The sequence below is a fragment of the Oenanthe melanoleuca genome, chromosome 1A, assembly GCF_029582105.1.
Source record: "Oenanthe melanoleuca isolate GR-GAL-2019-014 chromosome 1A, OMel1.0, whole genome shotgun sequence".
Taxonomy (NCBI): Eukaryota; Metazoa; Chordata; class Aves; order Passeriformes; family Muscicapidae; genus Oenanthe; species Oenanthe melanoleuca.
In genome coordinates, this window is record NC_079334.1 from 62,707,653 (window position 1) to 62,728,766 (window position 21,114).

The window sequence follows — 21,114 nt, forward strand, 5'->3', positions numbered from 1 at the left end:
ATTGTGAGGAGAAGACCTGAGGCATCACATAGTTGTCCCATCAAGGCAGGGACAGATGCCAAAAGCAATTGGCTAAAATTCATTTTACCATTCATTCTGAGGCAGAGGGCAGACAGCAGAGCACAGATTATGGGGCTGAACAGCTTCCAGCCCCAGAGAAGGATTTAGATCTGGTGGGTCTTGGGCAATACTTTAAATGTCCTGGAACAGGCATGGGACCCTGGAGACTGCTACAGATACAAGAGAGGGGCTTCTGAAAAGGCAAATGTGGAAACCCAATCTGCATTTTCACATTGGGCTCAGGGCTCCCACTGGTGACTGAAGCTACTGATGGCAGTTTCACTGGTGGAACAAATTCAGGAATCATCCCCCCAGCGAGCAGCTTTAAATTAACCTGATTATTTCATGCCAGCTCTTTGACAAATGAGTCTGATTTATTTAGCTCATTTGAAACAAGTTCATTTTAATGAAGTTATTTATATAACTCCATGATGCCATTAGCCAGATTACATGCTGTCCGAAGGGCATAATACATGATCTCATTTCCAACTTAAACCCCTTCTATTTCTTTCATCCTCTAACCTAAGTAGCAAGAGATCAGAACATATGTTCCTGTGTTTCTCTCTAGATGGCAAAAAGTCGTTTGACGGCTGCCAGGTATTATCAGCTCATTTAGTCACTTCTTCTCTAGCCTAGGAAATCAGATTAGAATGTAAAACATATTTCTGCTCAATCACAGGGAAATAAAGCCCTGTTTGAGGTCCAGAAACCTATCACTGTCACTTTTGGAAACGAATAATGCTATCCTGACCACTAACCTTTAAATTGTCAAATTTGTTTTACTGTTTTAATTGCTTCTCAAGATTATTCTCACCAGTTTTTCCATGTCTGTAATAGGAAAAAACAAACCTGTTGTGGCTCAGGTTTCAAGTTCTACCCTGCCATGGATTTTCCAAGAGGCAAAGCTTGTCACACTCATATTCACACTCACACTTCCCCACATGAGTGCATGGGCACCTGGGCACAGAAATCCACTCTGTGGAGCACCTTGAATGTTTGAGCCTTGCTGCAAACATGAGAGAGCCCAGGAAAAGGCACATGGGCACTTTAAATCACCACTGGAATAACTGAGCCCTGGCACTGGGTATAATCTTACACTTGAGACCCACTGCTACTTTGTCAGTTTAGGTGGAACTGTCATCAGCAAGATAAATGTATTTAAAGAACATGGCCATGCAGGACTGGACTGATGTTATTGAAGTGCTGAGTTTGGAAAATACTGCCTGATGTCCAAATGTCCTTAAGCATCAGGGACCTCTCTTTGGTCCTTCTGATGCAAATGCAGACATTTCTCAAGGCATTGGAGGAGACAGAAAAGTGCTCTGGAGATTTCAGGAGGATAACCTTGTCTCCCTAAGTTTTCTTCTTGAATGTAAAGCATCCACAGAAAATTTTATGCACTTACATTCTAAGAGGACACATCCACCGGGCATCACTTCAGAAGTGGTCTCTGATGGACTGTTTTCACCTTAAAAGGGAAAAGAACTGCTCACTTCTTTTTGCATGAGAGTTTCTGGCACAATTATTTCCCCAAGAGCTGGCAGGCTTCTGTCCAGACTCTTCCTCATTGTGGAGCATGGGTCCACAGGCATGTTCTCCTCAGCAGCAAAGCCACCCAGAGATTTCTCCCTGCAATCACTTCTGCTCACATCCTGCAACTTCTGTCTCTGACTTTTTAACAAATTTATAGGTTTGTGCTGGAAACTGGGTCACTGGAAAGATCCAGGGCAAAGCAGAAAAACAGCAAAAAATTACCTATTTTGGATATTTTTCTTAACCCAGATCGTTTCAGTCATGCAGCATTCTGGCAGGGATGGTGGGGGGATCTGCTCCCTCTCTTCTTACACAGAGCCTGACAAGAACACAGGGTAGGAAGCCTGATGCTCAGATGGAAGAATAAAACAGAAGTCTCACACTGAGTTCCCTGGACTTTCAGACTACACTCTCACAGGAAAATCCGAGGCAAGTGACAGAAATCCTTGTCTGGATCCAAGTGTGCTGGCTGCAGGAATAAGGTCTTTCCTTTTCTTGGTGCTTCTGGCTTTAGCTCTAGCACTTTCAGCTACCCTCTGAGAATACGGGTGCTCCACAAACTTCTCAAGCAAAACAAGAAGTGTTTATGCACCTCTTGGACAGCAGTTCCACAAAGTAAATGATATCTACCCCTAATTTTTCATCAGATTTTTAGACATTTAAATTTAGATATTAAATAGGCTGATCCCGTCCTTCACCAATTCCTTCAAATATTCTTTTTTTTTTTTTTTCAATATAAAAGTGTTAGGGTTGGTTCTGGGGATTTTTGTTTCCCAGAAAGAAACGGCTGAGAGAAACCTTCAAGAAAGAACAATCAGAATGGATCACAGTATAAAGCATGTGATATAAAAAGAAACATTTTAAACTAGGGCAGAAGTGACTCTCAGAGGCTGTTTAGGTTGTGTTTCAGGTATATCTATTGACAGAAACTGCAGACTGCTATTAATGGGAGACTGCAAGACCAGCACGAGCCTGAAAGGCTGGATTTGTAAACAAAAGAAAACCTTAAATTTTGGGGAATATTGCCACTAATAGATTTTTGTCCAGTGGAAAGATTTTGGTTTGGAGTTGTATTTTTCATGCCAGCCCTGTGATAATCCAAAGAGGCAAAACTGAAACTCGCCGATCTGCTTAAATAGTTGAAGTTGGGAGCAGAACAAGAAAGAGAAGAATTTCACTTCATAGTAAAATAAATTTAGGAACAAACTCGAATGAAGCTGCTTGCTCACATCCCCTCCAAGTTGAAAAAGCTGGTTCCCAGCTTCTGCATATATCACAGCACCATCTGCCAGCAGAGAGTAGAATTACACCATAAATGGCACATTTTCCCTAAGAAACACTTTGTCCCCTTGAGGGGGACATAGGAGGTTTGCCATTGCTTTCACGATAACCCAGCATTAAAAGCCAAAAAAGCTGAGCCTACATAAAAGCTAAATCAACATGCAGCTCCAAAAACAACTTTTTCCACTGTGGAATGCATCACTCTCCTCCCACAGCTTGAATGCATCAGAATTCAAGATTATGACCATTCAGTTACTGCGGGTTTATGGGTGGCATAGGCCAAGGAAGCAGCTCTTTGCCCTCTGGTTGTCCTTCCCTCCCCTACACAGCTGCAGCCCCCCTGACCACCCATGGTCCCTGCACACAATCTGTACACAATGCCATGCAGAAAGCACCTGCCCACTTTTACTGTTCCCCCTACAGAAAAAACTACATTTGCCACCCTCTCCTCATGCCTTCCCCTGTGTAACAGGATGCTTTGCCTGAAATGTGAAAAACAACTCCAACAATGCTCTACCTCCAAAGCTATCAGTAGTAAATGAAGAAGGGAACCTCATGCTGCTTTTAGTGCTGATTAGTGCTGAAACCTGTATGGCACATCAATCTCAGAGTTAAACATCCTGATAGCGAGATAAAGATGTGGTAGACATGGTAAAATACCTGGATAGAAGAACAAACAAGTGCTACTACTGATCCTACACCTAGAGGTGCTGTGCTGACACAGCTGGCCTGGAAACATATGACTGATAGTGAATCACTTTACACTACAAAAGCCCCATTCCAAGTTTTAACAGTGGGGTCTCATAACATACCCCTTCTTGAGGTGTATGTGTGGAGATTCCTCCCTTCAGTGGGGATGCCCCTAAAGGTTATTCAAGGCTGATCAAAAGCAATCTGCCCACAGTCATTGGTATGGGTGAGTAACATCAATCTCTACTTAATAATTGTTCTTGCTACCTTTAATACAATTGCTTTAATGAAATTGCTTCAATATTGCTTCATAGTGCACTATATTATAATAGTTACAGATCCTATACTGTCTACTAAAAAATTCTGATTAAGATTTTTTGCCTAATCACAACCATAATAAATCATATATATTTATATAAATACATCTGGTTTGCCATCTTTAATCCTGTGGGACAAAGTTTTATAAAGGTTCGATTACACCTAAATAAACTATTGACAAAGACTGGGGCTCAGACTGGATCTGGCAGCACTCAGGCTCCTCTCTAAGTAGCACTTTAGAAAGCAAGGGGTGTCCTCTCTGCACCTCACGACTCAATGGGAGGGCCTCTCTAATGAACTTTGAAGCTCCCACTCTGCCCACGACACGCTGCCATCAGCGCCTTTGATTTCAGTAGCTCACAGTGAAGCACTTCCCAGCTGGGATCCATCTGCTCCTTCCATCTGCTCCATCCTTTTCTCTCCCTTCTCTTCTGCCAGTGATGCTGTGAAGTCTCATTCCTTCTCCTCTTCTGCTGTCCATACACCCATCTTACAGAAACCAGTTCCTCCTTCCTGTTTTCTCGGATATCCCCTCCAAACACCAAATCCTTATGGATACTGTGATTTGCACAGTTGCCTTCCTGCTAAACTCAACAGCAGGAAGAATGGCTCATCCCAATGTCACTAGCAGCTCAGATCCCTGCAGACCTTGTTCTCTCCTCACTGTCTCTAAAATTCTGATCCTTTTTCTTCCTCACATTTAGCCAGATCAACAGCAACCATTCCTAGTCTTTGACTGGGTTCAGTGGGATTGCCATGGCCCCAAGGTATGGAGAGAGCTGGGCATGTCCAGATAGCAACCAGGTATGTAGCTGTGCAGCCTGCACTGACTGCCATCAGAATTCAGGTCTCTCAGCAGTGGTTTCAGGAAAAAAGAATGACAATGCCCTCATTCCCAGCTCTGCAGACTGAGAATTGAGAGTCCTGAGTACATTGCCATTCTCTAACGTTTTCCAGGACTCTGACAGAAGGTAAGTGGCACTCAAAACGAATACATAGAGACTTTCAGGGTGGTCAGTTCACTACAGACTCATACAGGTAGGTGCAAGTCAGGAAATTATGAGATTGTCATCAAAGACAAGGTCTCAGAATGAGTGAGTGCTCTTTATAGGATTCTTCCTAGGTCAGACTACAAAGTAATAATTTTTCTTATAGGAGATCTGCTCTGCACTGAACAACCCACACAAACTACCACCAGTGCTCTGTTACTCCTTCTCTGGCATCTCTCTTTCATGGCAGCTCTTCAGAGCCTGAGCAATTCTCCATAGCCAGCCCCTACCAAACTGTGAGCATACAAATGAACAAGTGTTATATAAATACTAGATTGTTTATTTATATATATAACTATTTTTTCTGTTAATGAGTAATGAATATATCTGTTGTACCCATATGTAATTAGATACATATCTATCCAGATAGAGATCTACGTAAATATGAAAAATCTCATAAACAAACAGGAATCAAGGCTTTTTCTAAATTCTATGTTTTGCATTTCTTCCCCTGAATTTTGCAGACTAAAACTTTATTTCTACTGTTACCAAAAAGGATCTGTGCCAAGCTTTCTGTCACCACCCATGTAATCAGATTTGGGATTATTAAATTCACACTTTGCCTTCAGGATTCATGGTGAGTCATCAGCACGTCTATCCTCCTTCCCATATCTTTGCCTTATCAAGCAGCACCACAGCTTCACTTTCCCCCTAATGCTCAATGAGTAGTGAGTTTGCTGTACTGACAGGGCAATGCTAACTTGGTTTAACTGGAGCAGAGGAAGAGACATTCCATCTCTGGGATGCAACTGGTGGGTCTGGAGCACATGGCAGTAGGGACACCTGGTGGCTACCAGGAACACAGGGCCTCTGGAAGAAAACTTAGTGTGAGTTAGTGCAAAGCTAACTTAACCTAAAAAAGAGGTTGTAAGGTCTGTAGCAAACTCTGTCTTTGAGTCCTTCACCAAGTTAAATAGGTATAGATGCATGTAATTGTTCCACTAACATGAGATGACTCAGGATTCATGAACCTCATTTGCTCTGTGGAACAAGAGTACCTTACAAGAGTAAGATTTCATCCTGTTCCTGAAACACCAGAGAATTCCAGTCATCATTTTGTCTACATATACCTTGGACCTAATATAATGTTCCTAAATGTGGTTACAGCACATATCTGTGAGGAAAATTATATTCTTTCTACTGCATGACCAGGGAATGGGGCCCAAACAGAGGTCATCATCCCAAACTCCGCACAAAGTCTCGCAGACCTGTGACTAAAATGGTGGCATAAAATTCCCAGTGGCCCAGTCCTCAGTGTGCTGCCACTTCACAGCTTATCATCTTTTTATCTGGCTATGATACAGAACAACACCAGGAGGTACAGATTTTGCAGGTAAATGTTTTTTACAAGGTACATCCAGATAAGTAAAATAAAAATATAGTAAAGAGAAAGGCTTGATATTCAGTGTGGAAAAGGCTCATAACTGAAGGGATGACATACGGGGAAATTAATTTATGGAAGGAATCCTCTTCATGTTTGCCACTTACTGCACGAGGTCTTTTTAGAAATGCTCACATGGTGAGTGCTTATATGAAATTTCAGCATTGTTTCCTGCAGTCTGAGCACAGCTTCCTGATGAAGCATTTTGGCATAGCTCAGGGAAGTGGTACCCTGTTATTTTCAAAGCTAGCCCATAGCTGCCTTCAAACCAAACCAAACCAACCAAATCAGCCAAACAAACAAAACCCAAAAACCAAACAGAACCACCACACCAACAAAACAGAGAGGTGCTTCAAGGAAGGCAAATATATTGTTCATGCTTCATTTGCTGCAAAAACTGGGGGGGAAAGCTGCAAGAGATCATGGCTGTTGAGTCCAACAGCTGTATGCAACCCTAGAATAGCAAACTCTGTCTCTACTTCGGCTAATTAGTGCCTAAGGGTACCAGACACTTGAATTTTTCCCTGTCATCTACTAGGTGTGGAACTCGTGATTCCTGAGTTTTTGTCCAGAAATACCAAGTTCATATACACCAGAGTTAATGTAAGTGTGCTTTGAACAAAACAGGTGTTATAAATCTTGCTTTCAGCTCCTTATACCAGTTACCTTCTTCTCCCAGCTACACATTTCATCTCCATACTTTTACCACCATTTTTATGTGCAGTGTCTCCTCTAAGCTGCCATGTCTTTCCATTAGAACACTTTTTAAAGCTCCCAGAGTCTGAGGAGGACACAGCTGGAGGTCACATATAGGGAATTGGCCAAAAAGGGGCTTTGTGGTAGAAATGCAATGAGGTTTTTAGACAAAAAGTGGCAGGCAGGGGATGCCATGCACCCTCTTTCCCTTATGTGTCCGGTTTGCCTGTGAGGGGCTCAGGTCGTTTGCCAAGGATCACGGCACCCACATGCAGCAAGCACCACAAGCTGGGCACCACTGCATGCCTGTTTATTCTTGGCTTTATGGATAATTTTTGATAATATGCTTTGGTTTTGTGAGGTTGTTGGGCAGGAGAGAAATGAAAAGTGATCACAGAGTCACAGAATGGTTAGTATTCAAGGGGACTCTGGAGATCATCCGGTCCAATCCCCCTGCCAAGGCAGGGTCACCCAGAGCAGGTTACACAGGAATGCACCCAGGGGGGTTTGGAATGTCTCCAGAGAAGAAAGATTCCACTACTTCCCTGGGCAGCCTGTTCAGTGCTCTGCCACTCTCAATGTAAATAGGCTGATCCTCATGTTGAGGTGAAGAATAGTTTATGGCCATTGCTCTTCATCCTGCTGCTGGGCACCACCAAAAAATGTCCAGCACCATCCTCTTGGCACCCACCTTTGAAATATTTATATTTGAGATTCCCTTCCAGTCTTCTCCAAATTAAAAAAGCCCAACTCCCACAGTCTCTCCTCATATGGGAGATGCTCCAGAGCCCTCACCATATGTGTGGCCATGGACTGACATCCATTGATTAAACATTGGAATGGGCTGCCCAGGGAAGCAGTCACCATAGCTGGAGATGTTTAAGGGAAGTCTGGATGTGTATATACTGAGTGGTATAGCCTGGTTGACAGGGCTGTAGGTTGGGCTCAATGGTCTGAGTGCCTTCCCAGCATAATCGATTCCGCGGTTCTGTGGCAGAGGCCGTGTGGACGTTCAGGGGGTCTGTCCCGGGGCCCCTCAGAGAGGCGGGGAAGACGCCGTGCGCTTTGTGGTGCAGCGGGAGCTCCGGGCCCCGCGCCGTGCGCTCTGTGGCGCTATGGGCACTCCAGGCCCCGCTCCGTGCGCTCTGTAGCGCTGCCGGCTCTCTGGGCCCCGCGCCGTGCGCTCTGTGGAGAGCCGGCGCTCCTGGACGCGCACCGTGCGCTCTGTGGCGCTCCGGGCCCCGCGCCGTGCGCTCTGTGGCGCTGCCGGCTATTCGGGCCCCGCTCCGTGCGCTCTGTGGCGCTCTAGGCTCTCCGGGCCCCGCGCCGTGCGCTCTGTGGCGCTGCCAGCGCTCCGGGCCCCGCTCCGTGCGCTCTGTGGCGCTTTGTGGCGCTCCGGGCCCCCCGCCGTGCGCTCTGTGGCGCTCCGGGCCCCGCTCCGTGCGCTCTGTGGCGCTTTGTGGCGCTCCGAGCCCCTCTCCGTGCGCTCCGGGCTCTCCGGGCCCTGCGCCGTGCGCTCTGTGGCGCCGCGCGGGCGGGCGGAAGCGCCAGGCGGGCGGGCGCGGGCCCTTCCGGCGGGCTCGCAGCGCCTCGCCCCGCCGCCGCCTCCGCCTCCCCCGCTCGCAGCCCGCCGCCGCCCGGCGCCTCCATCCTGGTACTTGGGAGTCTCCATCCTGGTTTCTCAAGTGCCCGGACCCAAAACAGGAAGTAAGTGCGCGGGGCCCTGCGGGATCGCAGGGCCGGGAGCTCCGGGCAGCGGCGGCGGCCGCGGGCGGAGGGGAGGGGACGGGGCGGGGAGCGGCCGCGTGCGGCCCCGCGGCTCGGCGCGCTCGGGCCGGGCTGCGGGCGGGCAGGGCCGGGCGGGCAGCGGAGCCGCGGCGGGGCCGTGCAGCGCCGCCGGCCGCCGGGGCACGGGAAAATGGCGGCGCGGCGGCCGCCCGGGGCCAAATGGCGGCGCTGGCGGCCGCGGGGCAGCGGGGCTGAGGCGGGCCCGGAGCCGCCGCCCCGGGGGCAGTGCCGGGCAGGGGCTGGGCCGCTGCCTCCCGCCGGCTGCTGCCCTGGGCCAGCCCCGGGCCAGCCCTGGCCGCGGCTCCCCGCCTGCCCGCGGGGCTGCCGGGCGGCGGGAAGCGGACGGACGGACCGGCCCTGGAAATCACCAAACCCGGCTCCCTTGGGAGGAGGCCGGCCAGCGCGTTTGTTTATTATGTTTTACTATTTTTTTAAATTGTTGTTTCTGGTTTTAACTCCCACAATACCTGGATGTCTGTAATAAGAGGCCATCTGCACGATCGCGTTTGAATTTCTCAATTTCCTCTCCCCTGGGTCTGCGCTTGGGCTATCTTCAGCTTGTGTTTTGTTTCATAATCTTTTTTTGGTTTTTTGTTTTGTTTTTTTTCCCCCAGCGAGGGTTGTGATTTGAGGTTGGTTAGGGCGAGCGGAGTCTGAAATGTTCGACTCTGCCACCATCGTTGCTTTCATTTTAGAGCGGGGATTTTCTGCACTAGAGCTATGCTCTGTTTTCCCAAAATAAAGGATTTCGGTCGGAAAAGCCTATACTTTTCCCCCTCCTGTTTTTTTCCCCTTTTTGAGGTGTCTTTATTCTTGATTGTGCCCTTAGGCGTGGTGAAGTGATTTACTGTTGTACCAGCTACTTCTTCAGCTGACTGATAGTATTTGTATGTATTCATTCACAAAGAGTTACACTGTTCCGCCCCACCTGGCCATTGTTAGTTGAAGTAATCTAGAAAATGCTTTTTGTTTGCCAGCGCCGCTCTGGCTACAAATGTAAGTTGGCCTCTTGACAGCATAGTTAGAATTCCTTTGCAAAACCAGGAGATGCAGGTTCTGCACTGAGATGGACACATCTCATTCTGGTTTTTCCTTTACATCATTTCACGTAATTATAATAATAACTTCATGATGTTTTATGACTTACTGAAAAGATGGAACATTAATGATAACTCCTTAAGTAGAATGCCAAAAAAATACCGATTTTTGTTTTAACTACACAAAATTATAAAAAGCAACCATATAAGAGACAAAGACCTCTCTCTTCTGTGTTTTGCATGTTCTGATAGGTCCTTTTTTTGAGCATCGCTTCTGTGCTTTTCTGTCCATCAGAAAGCAAGACTTATCTTTGTAAGACTTATCAGTCTTAACATTTAGGATAATTTTTCTTATTTTTCTTGCATGCTAAAATTCTTCCAATTATTCATAAAGATTAATAAGTTACTTAGAAATGCTTAGGATGGAACTGGCTTTATATGAAGGGGGAAGAATTTTAGTACATACAATACTTAGGAAGATTTCTATCCATAGCCATAACCTTGTGCCCAAAAGCCAATTCCTAAAACAGAAAAATTGAAACTTTCTGTGTTTATTTATTTTGAAAGAGCCAGAACATAGGTTTTATTTTTTTTTTTTTGGTGTCCTTTTTTTTTCCCCTGTGTGGCATTTAAAGCATGGTCAGTGCTTTTTATTAAACTTTCAATGGACAGGCTAAAACTCATGGAGTTCTGCCAGTTTTGGATCAATGCAAACGAGTACACTTTGTCCCATTGTGTCTCTCATATATTCTGTTTCAGTGATGGCCCAATTCTCTAAATACCACTGATGAGTAGCATGCAACTGTTCCTAAAGGACTGTAATCTCATGCTGATACAGATTAATAAATCCTTGTATGCCCCAGACTCAGACTGGCTCCTTGTAATTGGTGTCTGCCCAGTTTGATTCCTTTTTGTATCCATTGTTGGCAGCCTTTAGAGATTCTGTGTGGTGGAATTTTAAATTTGAGCAGAACCCATTTGGTCTGGAGTAAAGTCGGTGGGGGGGGCGGGGTGTTGTTGAATATTAGCATAACAACACTGGCACTAGTTGAATAATAAAAACTCCTGATAATGTACTAAAAGTACTGGCTTGGTGTGGAATACACTAAACATTCAGGCTTCCTAAAATATGAGGTCCTGTAATGACTTTATTCCATTAGTGTTACTCTCGAACAAATGCCTCAAAATCCCAATGCATTGTTCCAGTTAAATGCCACAGTAACTGAAAACCTCCCTTAAAAATCTTCCAAATCTGCTTTTTACAGGATGTAGTGAAACATACTTCTTGCCCAATGCAGAAAGCACAGCCTTTATACAACTTACTATAGAAATTTTAAAAGATTTACAACAGTCCACTGAAGCCTAGACATAACATTCAGTTAATAACTAGGGGCAATGACAGAATTCTGTCTGCAAGAGTAAAAATACTGTTTCTTAGAAGTGCTTAATTTTTACAACCCACAGAAAAATTGAGCCCATCTGCCTGATGAGGGTTACTTAGAATTAAAGGAATTTTATATTAGGATGTTCAATTTTTTTTTCAGCTAGGTGGAAAATCAGCTTTGTGGAATTTCTTTTCCTGCCATAATTCTGCTGCACGCTTCCCAAATAAATAAGAACGTCTCTATTATGTGGCTTTAGTGGAAAACTTATATTGGAAATCTGTATTAAATGAGTCTTGTAGACAAAGTATTTTCCCACCTCTTTGGCTGTATGTTGAAACCTGTTTGAAATTGTAATGCTGCCCTAAAAAATACTGGGTTTGGTGAATACACACAGATATCCAGCAAGGCAAAAAGTGCTTATTGAATTGACACTGATTACTAAGGTGCTATCTCATTTTGGATTATAGCATCCACACTTTGGTGCATGTCTATCCAACACTGGTCTCATCCCCAAAAGCTAACATGATAAGAAGGAATCAAAGGGCATTGGCTCGGGCATCAGCACTGGGCTTTGGCCACTGAGCTCCCTGTGAATGTCTCATATTTGATGCATGTTCAGAGTACCTGGTAGCTACATCATTATTTATGTGTGAAACAATGAGTTTTGTAAGATCTGGGGATTGTTTCCTATTTACTCAAAACAACCACTGCAGTTATTGATTTTGCTCACTCGTTCATGTATTAATGGATTGGTGTCCCTGTGGTAAGTGTAGCTTGAAAGAACCTGGTTGGTTGGTTGGTTGGTTGTTTTTTCTTTCAGTTTTCTTGTATTTGTATGGTCCAATGAATAAAAAATAGTGTCCAGAGTATGCTTTTGACTTTGACTTCATTCCTCATGTTCTTTCTACTCAGTTTTCAGTTATGGTCCAAGGTTGTATGCATTAAAGTTGATGGGAAACAAATCAAAGATTTGGCTTTTTGAAGTTTTTATCGAGGCTTGGTCAAAGTTATTGCCTTTACTTAGAAAACTTATGATACACTAAATCTTGAGTATCTTATACAGAGTGTCATTATTTTTTTGGGGAGAGCCTGCACTTACAGGTGGCATAAACCATTTTTGGGAAATCAGCAAGGAGTTATAAACCCATCCTCTATCCAGGAATTACATTAAGGAACGTTTCTTGGGAAATCACAGGTCCTTGAGCAAAGTGCAGTGCCCATGTCTGGTGCTCTGCAGTTTGTGTGAGCTGGAGCTGACAGCTGTACATGTGTGACTTGGTCAGAGGAATCAGTGGTGCTCTCAGATGTGCTGAGCCACTATTGTGTAAATCCTGTTACAGCTCAGGATGGAAGTGTCAGGGTAGCAGCTACTGATCCTGGTGTTGCTTCCTCCCCATCTCTGGGGATGCCATATTTGGATGTATGGATCCCTTTTATGCTGTGTCCTGTTCTCTCCTAACTTGTAAACCAGCAAGGCAGAGAATGTAAAGGGATTATTACCCTATGTTTTTTACATGGTAGCCAAATCCTCTAAATATACAGATTGATTTTCATCAAGTCCTGAGTAACTGATAAAAGAATGACCCAGCTTTGTTGTGCCTGTACTCAATTTTCATCAGTCTTCAAAAAAAAAAAGGAATGGTCTGCTTTCTCTTTTGCTGTGGATGGTGCTGTTCAGAACAGCTGTAGGTGAAATAAATGACTGTTCTAATGTGTCTTATAAATCTCATGTCTTTCAGGCCTCTAAAATGGTGACAAGAAAAATGGGTGCTTTCAACTGATTGTAGAAAAATAAATGTTGTGACAACTAGTTGACATAAAATTAAGGAAGAATCCTCCACTTCATTTCCAGTAACTTGAGGGATTTTTACTACAGCAGTCTCTGTAGTAAAACTTACTCAGAAAGTACATATGAACATGAAAAAGAGAATCTGTTTATTTTGGCCCAGTTTGTTCACTCCCCAAAAGCTAAATTAATAACTTAAAACTGGGTTGAAAAAGTTGCAGTCTACTAATTTAGCTGTAACACTTTGGATGTCTTTCTTCGTGTTTTAGCATTGAGGATGCCTCATTGGGTTTCTAAAATCAGTATTACAGCCATGCAGCAAACAGCAGCTTCTAGTGAAGGATAGAGCACAGGCTGGAAAACTCAGCAGCAGATGAATCCCAGGGAAGTTACTCACTCCTACGCTTGCATGTGGCAAGGAACTGCTGCTGATGGTAGATGTGAAAGTAAGTTTGAGAACCCTCTGATTTAAAATGTCAGTGGTATCTGAAATTTTTTACATGTTCAGAAGGGTAATATCACTTCATTTGAGGAATCAGTCAGTGTGTGTGCTTAAAGATGTGCCAAATCTTCAACAACCTCTCGAGAGGTGAGAAGTAGTTTTTTAGAAGGACTGGCAGTAGTTTTATCTTTCTAGGATAACACTTCTCTTGGGAATCTTCAATGCTGAAGAACATGCTTTCTGATTAAAAATTAAATCATCTCCTGCTGATGCAATAATGTTAACATTATACAGGGAATTTGCAATCCAGGTTGTAAATTCCACGTGCATATGGCTATATGGCTATGCCTGCATGGTACATGGAAAGTGCATTAATGTATTTGTGATTTCTTCTTTCTGAAGCTATAGCCAGATATTTTTTAACAACATTTTGGCTTCAAAATAAAAGTTAAAAGTAATTTTTTGTTGTTGTTGGCATATAAGTAAACACGGAAAAAGGACTGAGCAGTTAAAGGAGAAATAGATGATATTTTCTTTTTACAAATCTCTGCCAAAGTCAATAAAAGCAAGCTTAAAACTGATGAAATCTTTGCAAAGCTTCTGGATATTTTAGATGTGATTTCATTTAGTTTCTTCAGCAGCAAAGATTGCATGTCTTTGTGTTTGGATAAAACTTTTGTTGTAGGGTTTTGCTTTGTTTAATTTCAGAATTACTGCTGGTGTACAAAGACTTTCTTAGAAACTTTGTGTTTCATTGCAGTACTTTTATAATGAAATTAAATTATCAGAAGCGCTTCATATTGCTCTAATTCTGTGACATCAGTGTATATGGCTTATCCTGGATTACTTATTCTCTCAGAAGCTTTTTTTTACTGGTGATTGCTTGCAACCAATTTTTTGTTGCTGTTGTTTAAATGCTAAAGAAAAACTGCAAGTTTCACATTTAGCTGTATGCATGGAAGGAGAATAAAACTTTGCAAGTTGGTAGTCTATAAATAGGGCAGCTGTGACTAATAGGACATTAAAAAAATATTTGTTAGTCCTGACTAGCTTTCAGTTCTATAACAGCAGAATTAAATTACAGTGGAACAAATACTGGACAAAAATCATCAGATGTGAAGAATTTAGAAATGCTGAATAAGTAATAGCCTAGGTTTGTTTTTGAAAAAAAAAGAGATCAGTAGATTGCAAATCCTCCTACTAGGGAGTTTAGGTACTATTTTTAACTGGAAAAGTTACTTTGGAGCTATCTGGTTTTACCCTGTGCAATATATGTGTGCAGGAAAATAAAGGTAGGTGAATGTCTGAAATTGTGGATGTTTCATGTGAAAGAGCAGGCTCGTTCCCTGTGGGAGTTTTGCTGATTATTTGGGGCATGGAAGCAGCATTATGGTCCAAGTGGAGTCCAGCTGCAGAAATGTAATCTGTGTGTTGCTCTTTCAGGTTTGAGTATGAGCACAGTTGAAGAAGAGTCTGACACAGTGACAGTAGAAACCGTGAACTCTGTGACTTTGACTCAGGATACTGAAGGGAACCTAATTCTTCATTGCCCTCAAAATGGTATAGAATTCCATTACATAGTATTTTTTTTAAATCCTTTGTTTTGATTGATCTGACCACCATAGATCCATGCTCACATTCTGTGAGCTACTCAAATGCAGCTTACTGCAAGGATTGTTCTGATTTGGTTTAAAGTATGATAAAGCTTTGCATTAGGTATAAATCCCAAAACTGTGGAATCCCAAATCTTTATTGTGTGCCCAACAAAGATGCAGCTGCTGTGGTTTATTTCAGTTGAAATAGATTCTTAGAACCAAGCATGTACCCAGATTTCTGGAGACTGAGTTGTGTTTGACAGACTCTGGGTGGAATTTTCAAAGAAAATGCATGTTGAAGAAAGCATGTGGACTGTTGTTGCCCATAATTTAGACCAGGCTCCTGGGCTGCAGCAAAGCTCTGAACCAGCCTATCACATTTGCTTCTACTATTTGCTTTGGCCTGCTTTTTAGAACTCTTCCAAGGCTCCATGTAGCTTAGAGGAAGTAACCTGGGTGTGTTTTTTTATCAGAAGCTGATGAAGTAGACTCTGAAGACAGCTCTGAACCTCCACACAAGAGGCTTTGCTTATCAGAGGATGATCAAAGCCTTGATGATTCTACTCCGTGCATTTCTGTTGTTGCAGTTCCAAGTAAGTTCTTTTATGTAACAAATATATCTGTAAGATATATTTGGTAAGGATTAAAGATCTGTTGGTAAAGATTAAAAGTGGACTCTTGAATCACGGTAGAATATTCTGCATGGGTTTTTTTCCTTCCAAATTTTGTTAATATACTTGGGAATCATATTTTTTCAGCCTTGGACAGTTTTGCAGCAATTAGTACTGGCAAAATAAGCTTGTGTTAAAGTAGTTTAGAGACCTGCAGGTCAATAAAATGAAGGATAAGTAAATGAACAGCAAACTAGATGCTCTCCTGCAAAGAGATACGGGGTTTTTTTAATGAACAGACAGTATAATTAGTATTTCAGTGCTTTATAATACTGAGGTGTATGTAAAAAGAGACTGATGTAAAAAGATAGGTTGAATACTGAATTAGTCTTCTGGAAGTTGATTGAGTATTAGAAAGTTTAATATAATCTCCCAAGGGGACACAAAACCAGATCTAGTTAAAATACCAATTTGCTGTACCTAGAGTGCCTCTTTATTTGGTGGAACTAGATAGAAATTCCTTAGAAGTAAAGGCATTATCATGTTGAAGTTGAAGGAAGACTGGGGAAAATACATGCAGCCAAAAGATTTGAATGTTGTCCTTTAATAACTGGAAAATACTGGAGGTAGGGCTGGAAAAGAAATATTAATACAGTTTCAAATTTTTGTATCAAACACGTTTATGTTTCACATTAGGTCATAGTTGTAGTCAAGCATAAAACTGAAGGTTTCAAAAGCCATATTTAAATTTTATGAAGAGAAGCAGTTGATAATCATTTTAGTGAATTTAATGTGTCAACAAATAAATACCAAATAAGGCTCTTCAAAATTTTCACTTCAAAGGTAGCAATTTGTAAAACTTGCAGCATGTGTAAAAAATACTTCAGAAGTTAAGTATGCAACTAACTTACCCATCTGAAGTTTCAGAAAATGATCAGAGCTTTGAGGTGACCATGACTGCTACCACTGAGGTAGCTGAAGATGAGATTAATGAAGGAACTGTTACCCAGATTCAGGTACAGTAAAAGTTCAAAATTTACCTATTTAATGTATACTTTCATTTAGAATGAAATGAAAAGGGAAACAAGTATCAGAAATACTTACTAAATGAATAAGACTCTTTGAAACAAATGTATGTGAGCATGGATGTTGTTTGTAAAAATGCTGGTCTGTAAAAGGACAGTTGAATAATTTGATATATGAGAGAGGTTATTTGTAGTCTTAAGTTACTGCCCAAAGAGTAATACTGCAAAGAGTAATAGAGGTAACCCTCCACTGGTAAATTAATACGTGCTCTGTTTGAGTTTGTCTGTTATTTCTGTCATTCTTTGATTATAAGTTAAGCTTTATAACAGGCTTAAATAGGTTTTGTCTGGTCACCAGTCCTAACAGTTACATGCTGTTTTCATTGTGGGTATACCATGTTTAAAAGTTCCATGTTGGAGATGCTGGATATAGTCTCACAGCCAGTGAGACCCTTCTTACTTACTGTACATTGAACAAGATGAAGAATGTTACCTATGCTAAATCTTACTCGTGTGTTTTAAGAAAGGTGATAATTCAAATGCCATATCTAAGACTTGACACTTTTGAAGAGTCAGCAAGGTGATGAGGTGTACTGATTTAATTTTCCTTCAAACTGTGTCTCCATTAATTGCAAAGTGATACAAACAACTGAATAGCTGACTGTATCATTTCATACTGGTCTTTTCAAGATTCTTCAGAATGAGCAGTTGGATGAAATCTCCCCAATGGGCAATGAAGAAGTATCAGCTGTTAGTCAAGCCTGGTTCACAACCAAAGAGGATAAGGATTCTCTAACCAATAAAGGTAGGGTATTTCAAATGCAGTTCTGCCTTGCTGTAGAAAGGTAAACTAGTCCAAATATCTCAGAATGTTTTGCAAGTTGCATAAAGTAATCTCTGGTCTGGCTTTTTGGAGATGAGCCATGCCTGCAGTGGTGACAGTAGTGGCCACAGTAGAGATGGGCTGTGGGTGCTGTGTGTCAGCCCAGATGGGACAGGGAGTTCTGTTTGCCTGGTCAGGGGGTGGAAAACTGCAGCAGAAATGGGGGACACCAAGAATCCATGCTCAGGTTAATGGAGTTGCTTTAGAAGAAGAGGACTCCTGCAGACCAGGACGTAATGAAATAATCTCAACTACTCCTAAAATTTCCACCCCACTGGGCATTCCTCCCTTTCCAAATACATCTGTGCAATCATGTAGTTGCTGAACTGAGGAACTTTTGTTTTTTTCTTTCCTTCCCACGGGGAAAAGCCTTTCTAAACCTAGAGAAAAAACTTAGTGTCAAATGAAGACGTGTCACCTCTCTGGTTTCCTCAGCCCCTCTACTGTTTGTCTTACTTTGACTTTTTCTAGAGGAAAGTTGTTTTTTTTTCCAGTCAGTTCAAAGCAACTCCCTTTTTTGTTAGAAACCTTTAAGAAGAGACACAGCTTTGTCAGCTGGTCAAAAGAAGGCACTCGATCTGATGATTCCAGTTAAGAGATTAATAACTTGAGGATGATATTTCTAACAAAATATGCCAGGAAAAAATATTTGAGAATCTCTAGTGGCTGAACTTTCCTTTTAAGCTTTGTGGTTTGTCACAGAGATCAGCTGTGGAGGAATGCCAGTGTGTGTCTTCTTTTACAGTAGCTTAGAGTTTGGCATGTGTTACCTGAACTTACCATTTTTTAGCAGTATCCACTTGATAATGTTTTCTTCCCAGACCTGTGGACAGGTTATTATAATCTTGAGTATGAATATGCAAACATGTGAAGTGCAGAATATATGTCCTTTCCTAAAATAGTTTGGTATTAGAGGTTATTCAATATAAAGAGTAGCAGTGTCCCATTAAGTCAGTTCAGAGGCTTGGACCTGTGTGAATCCCAGTTACAGGAATACATTATTTTCTGTAACTGTAGAAGAGGTTGAAGCTATGGGGCACAGGGAAAGAGTACTCTCTCACCAGCTCCAATGGAATTAGTAATAATGTCTGTACTTTTCATTATAATTGGATTTGAGTAAACAGTTCTGTCTCTCAGCTCTGGTAATTAGCAGGCTGAGAAGGAAGTACCCTGATTTTTCTGAGCAGAGGTGGGCAGGTAGCCAGCACACACCAGTATGTAAACTGGGTCACACCAGCATAAGGTTAATTAAAAGTATGGTATGACCATAAGGGGAAAAAAGGATAATTTAAAGTAGGAATGTTATAATGATTTACTGTTAGACTACAGGTTTGAAATTTTCTCTTTGAATAAAGTTGGTTGGGTTTGCTTTTAAAACTTAGCTGGCATTGTGATTACCAAAGGCATAGGCAGAGAGGAAACATTACTTGTTTCTATTGGTTTGCCACTTTTATTTGGAGAAGTAAAAGACCCACCACAAGGTTTTATGTTGACTGTGACCCCTGAGCATTACTCCAAATGCAAAAGAAGGAGAGAGATGGGGACCAGCTTGTCAAAAAAGGCTTAATGGAGCACTTACCTCTATGAAAAGCACTCACAGTAGGTGGCACTACTCTCATGTTCAGGAGTGTTAAGGCATGCAAGAGAACCCCACCTTTTGCCAATTCCTCAGGTAATCTTCTGAGTCATATTTTAAGTTCCAGCTTCTGGAATAATTTTGAGTGCATAGAAATTTCAGCTGTCAGTTAAAAGACAGAAATTTTCTAGTTGCAGCTGAAGAGAAAGCCTGAAAATGTGACTTGACAGCACATAGAGGAGTTCATGTTCTGTTTTTAAAAATGGGATGTTTTTGAAGAGGAGTCTGACTCACATTATTTAAATATTAGTTGGTAGTTACTGTCAGTTATGAAATAACATCTGTTTAAAATGAATGCTTGTTACATTTTAGTGGCTAAAATTACTCTTTTCCTTGTTAATTGCAGTATGGGTCATGTTTTCATATACTTCTGTTCTTGCTGTTTTTCTGGCCTTCACTTCAGTAGTTAGGTGTCATTTCTGTTTTCAGGCCATAAGTGGAAGCAAGGGATGTGGTCGAAGGAAGAAATTGACATTTTGATGAGTAACATTGAGCGTTATTTAAAGGTATGTTTAGAGTATGTCCCTTGCTCGTTGATGTGGTGATGCAGTTCCTGATAGAAACCAGCTTTCTTTAGTACTTCCCAGAACTCACAATAAGTGATTCAAATTGATTTGTTGTAGGAATGATCATTACCCATATGAAATACATAAGAAAATTTTATTCATAGACAGGATTTAAGTAATACTGAATATAACATTGCTTTTAATTTTTTTATTGGATATAGCCCTTTTTGAGCATCCTGACATGACATTTGACATGGTTAAATCTCTGACTATTCATTGAGGACTCATAAATCCTTTGTTGAAGATGGTGGAAAAAAATTGCACTAGCAGTAGAGATAATTTTCCATACTGAGCACTGAGTACAATTTCCAGATGTCCTTGGTGCCAAGTCTGTGATTGTGTACTACACTAGCAGGATGCCTGTGTCTGCTTTCTTTCCCTTAAATTATTTGGGTCAGAGTTCAGTGTAAATGGGCATGTGGTGAACATGCTGAGGGTGATAATTGCCCATAAGTCATATTTGTGGTAGGCTTGCAGCTGAGAATATTTGAGCTGAGCCCTTACAACTGAGAATATATAGCCTGGATATTACAGTTTCACCATCCTTCACTTGTGGTTTAAAAAAGCCCTGAATTTAGTATTCATTGGGATAAAAATCCACAGCATTAGATGAAGAGAGTGTGTCTGCCCACACACATATTAGAGTTTCTGCCACAAAATCATTCATGGGTGATATTCCATTTTAAATCTAGTGTAGCTAGCTAAATAATTTTTCTGAGTTACTGATAAATCATTTGATTCATTCTTTTCCCATTTATCTGCTTTCTTGTACTGCTTTGAATAATTGAAATACAGTGATTCTTAGTTTAAGCTGCAGTTAAGCTTTACTGTTACATTTCATTGCAGTGTTTTTGTATTTAATTTATTTGAGTTTCCATCAGAACAAAAGGAGTAGTTCAATTGAAAGAAATAGGTTTTGCATAAGGAATATCTAAAATTATGTAATAAGTCAATATAGCACTGTTTGACAACATTCCCTTGTAGGGCTCCAGACTAATTCCACCACAGTGCATATTCCATTATGTTCTATATGGTGGTTCAATTTTTGACCTTAAAATATACATTGGACAGGGTTTTTTTTATTATATGTGAGTAGATGCTAGAATTTCTGTGTCTCCCTGGACTCCAACATAAAAAAGCCCAAAACAGCAAAACCTAGTGTTCAAGGGTATGTATTTGAGGGAGCTAATCCATAAATACTCAGTTTTACTTTTGGACTGTAGTATTTGTGATACACAGAAAGTTGCATAATGGCTTCAGTTCTTGTGTTCTGCTTCTTGATTCCTAGGAGACTTTGTCTAAGGTGTTTTGTTTGTGGTTTTTGTTTTTGTTTTTGTTTTTTTTTAAATGCT

The 21,114-nt window shown here is 41.7% G+C and overlaps 1 protein-coding gene across 5 annotated transcripts in view; it reads left to right on the top strand.

Moving 5' to 3' along the window:
• Positions 1–8,377: 8,377 nt before the first annotated feature.
• Positions 8,378–21,114, top strand: part of DMTF1 (cyclin D binding myb like transcription factor 1) — a 28,576-nt gene continuing 15,839 nt past the window's right edge. Inside the window, exons 1-7 of one of the 5 annotated variants that reach the window (XM_056482113.1) lie at positions 8,555–8,715; positions 13,274–13,450; positions 14,890–15,006; positions 15,515–15,634; positions 16,574–16,668; positions 17,368–17,482; positions 19,626–19,702. In XM_056482113.1, the coding sequence (XP_056338088.1) occupies positions 13,378–13,450; positions 14,890–15,006; positions 15,515–15,634; positions 16,574–16,668; positions 17,368–17,482; positions 19,626–19,702 (597 nt within the window). In that variant the 5' untranslated portion in view covers positions 8,555–8,715; positions 13,274–13,377. Of the gene's footprint in view, positions 8,716–9,153; positions 13,451–14,889; positions 15,007–15,514; positions 15,635–16,573; positions 16,669–17,367; positions 17,483–19,625; positions 19,703–21,114 lie in introns of those variants that run through there. The other 4 variants (XM_056482117.1, XM_056482115.1, XM_056482116.1 and 1 more) reach the window with 4 other exon arrangements.